The following is a 7,952-nucleotide window of genomic DNA, read 5'->3' as shown; positions in this document are numbered from 1 at the left end:
CAAACACTCTACACCTTTACCAAAATTGCACCAAATAACACAAATTAGAAAATAAATGCACTCCATAACACAATGGAACAATATTTACAAAAACAACAATTTTTTATCGGTCATATAGTAACTCTTTTTAAAATGTCAATTTTGTCCTTTAGCTTCCTTCCTCTCATGCTACCAGTGATGACTTCTATCAATGACATCATGTCTGATATATCAATATGTTTTTTAATTTATCATTGATAACTTCAACTTTAAATTTCTAAATGATATAAATGTTGATAACATAATCTGAAATAAATAATTTATTTAAACAAAAGTTGCAATTATATCAATTCCTTTTATACTATCAGTGATAGAAACTATCATATGAATAGTATGTTATCTGTGATTCAAAGCTATTATCAATAACATGCTAATCTGATCTTTTTTTTTTATCCATTTATGCTAAAAACAAACGACGTAACCACAATATTACCTTATAGCAACATTACCTTGATATCATTGATACATAGAAGCCTGTTATGGATATTACTTATAGATGTAGTTAGTGATATCTTTTTGTTGCTACCACTAATAGATATTATTAGTGATAGCAATAGAAGAATATTATTGATAATAACTATCAAAAGGATTAATTGATAGGCTAATTCTGCCTCATCAATTCACAAGAAGATATCACTTTATAAAACATATCCGTCTAATGATATCACTTATAGTTGCTATAAGCAATATTATTCTAATGCTATCATTGCTAGATAATATTAGTGATATCTTTTTACGTTGATAGCAATATAGAAAAAATTACTTATAATAGTTATCAGGAATATCAATTGATAGCAACATTACTCATAAAAGATATCTATTATGACAACTGATATCACATTTCTCAAATTGAAAGCTATCACTGATAGCATATATTAGCGATGACACAACTAACTATAGCAACTGATACCATATTTCACATAATTGAAAGTTACTCTACTTTTTCGTGGTTATCATTGATAAAAGCTATCACTGATAGCCGTTATTAATTATATCCATTGATAACATATTTCTCAAATTAAAAGCTATCAGTGATAGCATCTATTAGTAACATATAGCCACTATTTATAAATGATAATTTTTAATTTAAGAAAACTGAAAAAGCACTCGTAATGGTGACAAGTTATCAATGATATTCACTAATTGTGCCATTAGTGATAACTTTCAACATGAAAAAATTGAGAAGAAGTGTGTGAAGTAATAATTTCTCAAATTGAAAGCTACCAATAATATAAATTATGAGTGATAAGTGCTATCGATGATAGTTGTTATCACTAATAACATTTATGGATGCTAGTTTTTAATTTGAGAAATTCGATAAGAAACATCCAAACGGTGGTTGGATGCAAGTATTTTAGTCTTTTACTATTTTTTTATGGTTGCGCTATATATACTATTATTTTAGATTGTCTTGCCATTTATGCAACTAACCCCCACGTTTATGTACCAAATTGTAAATTCAAACACAAAATTGTGTTTTATTTATTAGAAAAAGAGAAAAAAAAAGGAAAAAAATAATTGCTATCGACAAATCTCATTAATTTATTGGTCTATTTCTTCGGCATGATAATGTATTTTCTATGAATTGTCGCTGAGTTTTCTTCTTCTTTCTTCGGATTCACTCATTTTGTTTCAGATCGGCCCTTCCAACTCCGATCATCGACGACATCATGGACGGAGGGCGGTCGTTCAATCGTATCATCTTCCTTCTCTTCGCCGTTCTTCTTCTCTTGCCGGTCATCTTTGCTGCCAAATTTGAATATTGCGGTTCGTATCTCTGTTTCAATCTTCACTTTTTCAGTTTTCACTTCCTTAGGAAAAAAAAACCTAAGGGCGAATTCGCCGTCTCTATCTTGTTTAGTTTCCGATTTCTAGAATTCGAGATAAGAAAGATACTCTCCTAAGAAAAGGAATTTATGACTGTTCTGAATTCTTATCTTTTTTCTAATTTTTGATCAATTGGTGTCTGATTGTGAATTGGAATCAGATAGGAGAGGTGATTATCCTGTGAAGGTGGGTGAACTCGAAGTATCTCCTGATCCAGTAAAGAGTGGCCAGCCTGCCACGTTTACCGTTTCAGCCTCAACTGGTAAGCGTTGGTACTTCGTATTCTCCAGTCGTTTTAATTTGTTGTCCTTACTGTTCTTCATATTAGTCTGCTTACTCTCACCTTATCTATTGGCATATAATTCATATTTGGTAAGGACTAAGGGCATTAGTAACCTATTTATGGCTATTATTTTTTATGTGTTTTAATTGTTCTTTTACCTATGCTCCAACACTAGTTGCAGATGATTTCTCTAATCGTTTAACTACAGATAATATTGTGATGTTTGATATGGAGCTTAACCTTCTTTCCGTAGAAATTTACTTAGTGTTCTTCTCATATTTGAGAACAACCTTAACAACTTATATAAATCTTTTCAAATTTGTGATTACAAATTTGCAAAATTTAACTGTATTTGTAGTGAGTGTAAAAACATACAGCTTAAGCCATGCAATGATTTAATCATCTCAACTCGGATTGGGGTCCATGTTTGGTCATGCAAGAATTTTCTCTACTCATTGGAGATAATTATTAACTGGTCGAACAAAGCAGATAACGTCTTGACCTGTTTATGGAAGGACTCTGTTCTCGATGTGGTCCAATTTTGGTCTTCACATTCCTAGCGTATCTAGAATGATTTAAGCCCTTATCTCTCGCCACATTCTTTTTTATGGTTACTGGCCTTATCTGACTTTAGAAATACTCTCTCATCTGGCGTAGGAATATTTAGGTAAGCTTATATACTCACAAATTTCATGCAACTGAATTTCATTCTAAGCACTGACTTGGACATCATAGATTTGGTGCCTCGTGCTACCTCGATGTGAGTTGATTATCTCATGCATTCAGTGCTATCTATTGTCTCACAAGTGGCTGAATGTAGACTCTCAATTTCGAGCATCCACAGTTGGTTGATTTTTGTGTTTTTCTTTGATATTGTAATACTTTTAAGCCCCTGTTTCTTAATTACAAATCGCCACCTTGGGTTCCTATCAAATTTAAGGGCTGAATAGATGTGGATGTAGTGGAGGTGGAATCGGGATCCATTGCTCTTCAGGATGTTCATGCTTTAATAAACTGTAAGACTCTTAGTTATTGAAATAGTAGGATTTTAGTAGAATTTAAGTATGGGGTGTTCAGAAGGGGTATATGGGTAATTATTAAGTTTGTTAGGACTTTTGGGTATAAAAAGGACTGGGGTTGGAGATAGGGGTGAAGAACTTTGTAGTGGAATTTCCTTATGATGGAGTTTGGGAGAGTCTAGCCCTCTTGAAAGGCTAGGGGTTACATTGTTACTTGTTCTTGTGATGTTATAGCATATATTTCAATATACTTTCATATAATTCTATCTTTTATTGCTCTCGTTATTCTGTGTTCTTGAGTATTTCCTTGTTAAGTTGAGTACCTAACATAACATAACATTGGTTTATTCTTCATTTCTCTCACTAATTTTCAAAAAGGTTTCTATAAAATTTTTATTGTGCACTCCAATCCCTAGGTTTAGACGAGGTTTGATTGTATGTTCACTCTTCATAGACAACGATTAACTACATATGAAATGCTTGGATGGATCCATGTACTTTATGCATAATATAATTTAAAAATCTCTCAAAAATGTACATTTTGTATGATAATAAACTTTGTTGAAGTTCAGAATGATGGAAGTGATACTTTAGGGTCTATTTATAAGAACTTTTATCAAATGGTGTGTGGTTGTGATGATTAGTTTTTTGTAAACTGTCTTTAGTTTCTGTTATATTTTCACTGTTAGTTTAGCTACAATTACTGTTATGCTTTAATTCTTTGTTGGATAGCTAAAACTACCTTAGTTAGTTACTTTGTAACCAACTGCTTGTACATTTTCCCCTATAAATAAAGCAACTCCTCTCACATTGAGAGGCAAATTATTCATTCAAAATAAAAAGATTCTTTGGTTTACACCAAATTGGTATCAGAGCACCATAAGCTTTTGGGACCTATGGCTGTTCGGCGAAACCAATCGGCGGCGGCTGAGCAACCTGCTCAAAACCAAGAGGCGGATGAAACACCCGTTCTCTCTCCAAGAACCACCTCAAGATGCTTGCTGTCCTTGGAGCTTCGGTGGAGGGATTACAAACAACAATGCAAGAAGTTCTACAAAGGCTAGAGACATTGGCACCTCCTTAAATTGTTCATCAAGAACATCAAGAACTTGTTCTTTATTGGGGGCAACGTGGTATCTATGGTGCTAGAATTCATAGGACTGAACGAAATCATTAAGAAAGAAGATTTAGGGCTCAAGAAAGGAGACCAGCCCGGAAACCAAGATTACTACCAAGAACTTCAAGATTGGAGTTCTACTGATTCAATGGCAAGAAACGGCAGTAGATGATCATAACAGAAGGTTTTGGCCACATGCTGATGGTACGAGAAAAAAAACGAGCAGTTGGTATAGACAAGAAATTCAATTGTACTTCCATAAACAATGCTAGAGTTTTAATTCAAGTGATTCGGAAGAAGAATTTCAACATTTAAATTTTGGCCATGCTCAATTTTCTTAAAGAACCTATCATCATCCAAATTGGAAAAATGTTTCTAGTGACTCCGATGATGTTTCTAAAACAGTTTGGGACAGAATAAGAAGGGGATAATATCAAAAATGGCCCAACGATCCAATCAAACTCATTTTCCAAGAAATCAACGTTCAATGGAGAAAAAGACGCAACATGTAGATCAACCATTAATTTATTTGCAAGAGTCCAAGGACAGATTGGTTTCATATACAGAAGAAAAAACAAAGAAATCACGGTTGGAAAATTTTCAAATAGAAAATCATGAAGATAAAATTAAAGAACAAGAATTTGAAAATGTTGATTTGGAAATGCTCACAAGTGAAAAAAAATCCAATGAAGATGAAAAAGAAGTATCAAATACCAAGCAAAAATTGAACAAGATCGACACATTGGTTGTGGTGGAAATGAATCTTCAAACCGTTGAAGAACATGAAGCGAATAATAAAGAAAATGTGATTCTTGAAGGATTTTCTTCGAAAGTTAATTCTTTTGAACTTGATTCTTTGAAGACAGCTAAGTGAGATTCAAGGGAACATCTTTTTCGGGTTTACAGCCGATGGAGAGATTTATCTTTCAGTGACCATATTTGATCTTTTGTCTCGATTTTATCCCTTCGATCACAATATTTTTGTCCAAAACGTAGCAGGTTGGTTTGGTCATACTCCGTTGCGCCGGATGGATTTCAGCTTTCATGACAAACTTAGGACGAGTTTGATGCTAGGCAGGTGGAATGATGTAAACTGTCTTTAGTTTTTGTTATATTTTTATTGTTAGTTTAGCTACAACTATTGTTATGCTTTAATTCTTTGTTAGATTGGTAAAACTACCTTAGTTAGTTACTTTGTAACCAACTACTTGTACATTTTCCCCTATAAATAAAGCAACTCCTCTCGTGAGAGTCAGATTATTCATTCAAAATAAAAAGACTCTTCGGTTTATGCCAGTTTTCCTTGATTAATCATTCATAGGTGTATTATTTAGCGTTTACATTGTCATTTAAGTTGCTGTCTGAAGTTGGATTTCTTAGTCAATCATAGATGCGTGCATATTGCTTTTCTCTAAGGATGTTTTTGTTTCTTCATAATTTTGCTGAAGAATTAAGCATTGTTGTTGAAGAATCTTTTGTGACGAGGCTCTCCTTCTCCCCCCCTCCCTTTTCTTTCTTCCCTACCCGTGTGTAGGCCACACATCTTGAAGGCCCTGCAGGGGTCCTTCACTTATGTTAGGAAGCTGGAAGCCTGGAGCATATTTTTCCTACCTTTTGTGAGTGCTATGTGAACCTCATTGAGTTTAATTTTTTTTTTTTTTGCGACATTCCCCTGTGATAATAGAGCAAGATGCTCAGGTTTTCTTTAGATGTATGAGTGACTAATACTTTCTCCTTTAACATGTGCCATTACTTTGTCATGACCTTTTTGTGGTAAATGGTAAAGTGGAACTTACTAGGAAGTGTTCAAGTAATCTCTGCTTTCTGATCAATATGTTTATTGGTCTTACTATCTTATGATCAAGTTTTACTCTCATTTAGAAACTCAAGTTTGTTCAGTTTCCTGATAATTTAGCGTGTTCACTGAAAGCTCCCTATTCTGTTGTTGGTTCATCATCATTTGAGTAACAAATTTCCAATAGCCTCATTTAAAAACTCGAGTTTGTTCAGTTTTCAGATACACCGAACTGTTCTTATATAATTATAGTTGGTTATTTATCCTAATGATCATCTGGTTGAATGCAATTTTATCTTTCTACCATAAACAAAAACGGTAGCCTTATGAAGAAAGCTACCCAGAAAGTGTAGACGGGTTGGTATTTAATTTAACAAAAATAATGTGTTCCATTCAGAGAAGAATCTCTCCGGTGGGAAGTTCGTGGTCGAGGTCTCTTTATTTGGGCTGCATATACATTCAGAAAGTCATGATCTTTGTGAAGAGACTTCATGTCCAATTGCACCTGGAAAATTCTCTTTATCTCATTCCCAAAGCCTACCTCCATTTACCCCACCAGTAAGTCTTGTTTGCTAGAATCATGTCTGTTTCTTCTCGTTAGTAAAATAATTTTGTAGCTTTGATTTTTGTGAACGTTGGCTGATGCTTGCAATACAGGGTTCATATACCGTTAAAATAATATTGAGAGATAGCAAGAATCAACAGTTGACATGCATCAACTTCAAGCTCAAAATTGTTTTTGGTGATGCGGAATCAGCAATTTCTGAAAAGTACTTGGTTGCTGAGAGTTGAAAAATGACCAACAATTCAAGTTTTAAGATTTCATGTAAGTTTCTCCTCTGTTTTTCAACTGCATGGTGTGAAATATTTTATACTTCTACCACAAGGGACTGTTCTACCTTTGTTGGTTCTTTAATGTCTATGAATTATGTAAAAAGCTTCTGAACAAATGTGAATTTCTCAATATTAAGCTGTTTTCGATCGACATCCTACCTCAACTTTTACTTAACTTTTGATAAAAGAACGCACATTAAACTGGTCTATCAACAAAAGTTGGAATGGACCGGACGTTAAAATGACTTTGCTAGAAGAGTAAGTGTTAAAGAAAAAGGATTTGAACTTTGTTCATATCTTTTACATAATTGATACGATTTTGGTCTTTGTAGTTGAAGCTGTGTTGTATTTTAGGTCATGTTTACGTGAGGAGAGACACAATCTATTAGTTAAACTCATTTGATTATGTTTGATGTTGTTTACTTGTATCCCGTAATTGTAGTAAACTGTGGGACCTATCTTCAAATATGTAATCAAAACGTACCATCTACTACTTTTAACGTTACATCTATTATTACTATAACAATATAGAATAATTTTTAGAGGCTTAAAAATCTTTTGGATGAGTTTTGAGACGAATTTAATGTGAGAAGTCGCCTTGAACCAATGAAGTCGAACCACGGTTGGCTTCTTCGAACAGCAGCAAGGCTAAAGCTTGAACCAAGGGTGGTGCACAAATAGACAGGTGAACTTTCATCTCGTATTTCTCCACCATGCCCAAAAGCTCTTCAAACCTGTAGAAATTATAGTCGCCGGCCGTTTCCTGCTCCACCAATCCCCACCACACATCCACCTAACCCCTCAACTCCTGCCCCTTTCATCGCCTCAAAACTCACGTCCATCGTAAAAGAGTTTTTTTTCCTTTTATATTTTATTGATTCCTTTAAAATTTCTTGGGTTTTAAATACAACTAGTAAACGACACGTGAACAAAATTACAGTTTTAATTTAACGGTTATTATAATATTTTCATATTTATATCACATCCTAATAAGTGAAAAATGAATTTATTCCGTAAAGAGAAAATGTTTTCATCTTA

At 33.8% G+C, this 7,952-nt stretch overlaps 1 protein-coding gene across 1 annotated transcript; it reads left to right on the top strand.

The window, feature by feature from the left end:
- The first annotated feature begins 1,568 nt into the window (after positions 1-1,568).
- Positions 1,569-7,065, top strand: LOC101205019 (putative phosphatidylglycerol/phosphatidylinositol transfer protein DDB_G0282179). The gene is made up of 4 exons (XM_004139036.3): positions 1,569-1,806; positions 2,027-2,128; positions 6,478-6,638; positions 6,738-7,065. The coding sequence occupies exons 1-4, from the start codon at positions 1,710-1,712 to the stop codon at positions 6,870-6,872; spliced, it is 495 nt and encodes a 164-aa protein (XP_004139084.1). The 5' UTR covers positions 1,569-1,709; the 3' UTR covers positions 6,873-7,065.
- The last annotated feature ends 887 nt before the right edge of the window (positions 7,066-7,952 follow it).

This window comes from Cucumis sativus, chromosome 1 (assembly GCF_000004075.3).
Source record: "Cucumis sativus cultivar 9930 chromosome 1, Cucumber_9930_V3, whole genome shotgun sequence".
Classification (NCBI taxonomy): Eukaryota; Viridiplantae; Streptophyta; class Magnoliopsida; order Cucurbitales; family Cucurbitaceae; genus Cucumis; species Cucumis sativus.
The sequence above is the reverse complement of the archived record's forward strand: the minus strand, read 5'-3'. Positions and strand labels throughout refer to the sequence as shown.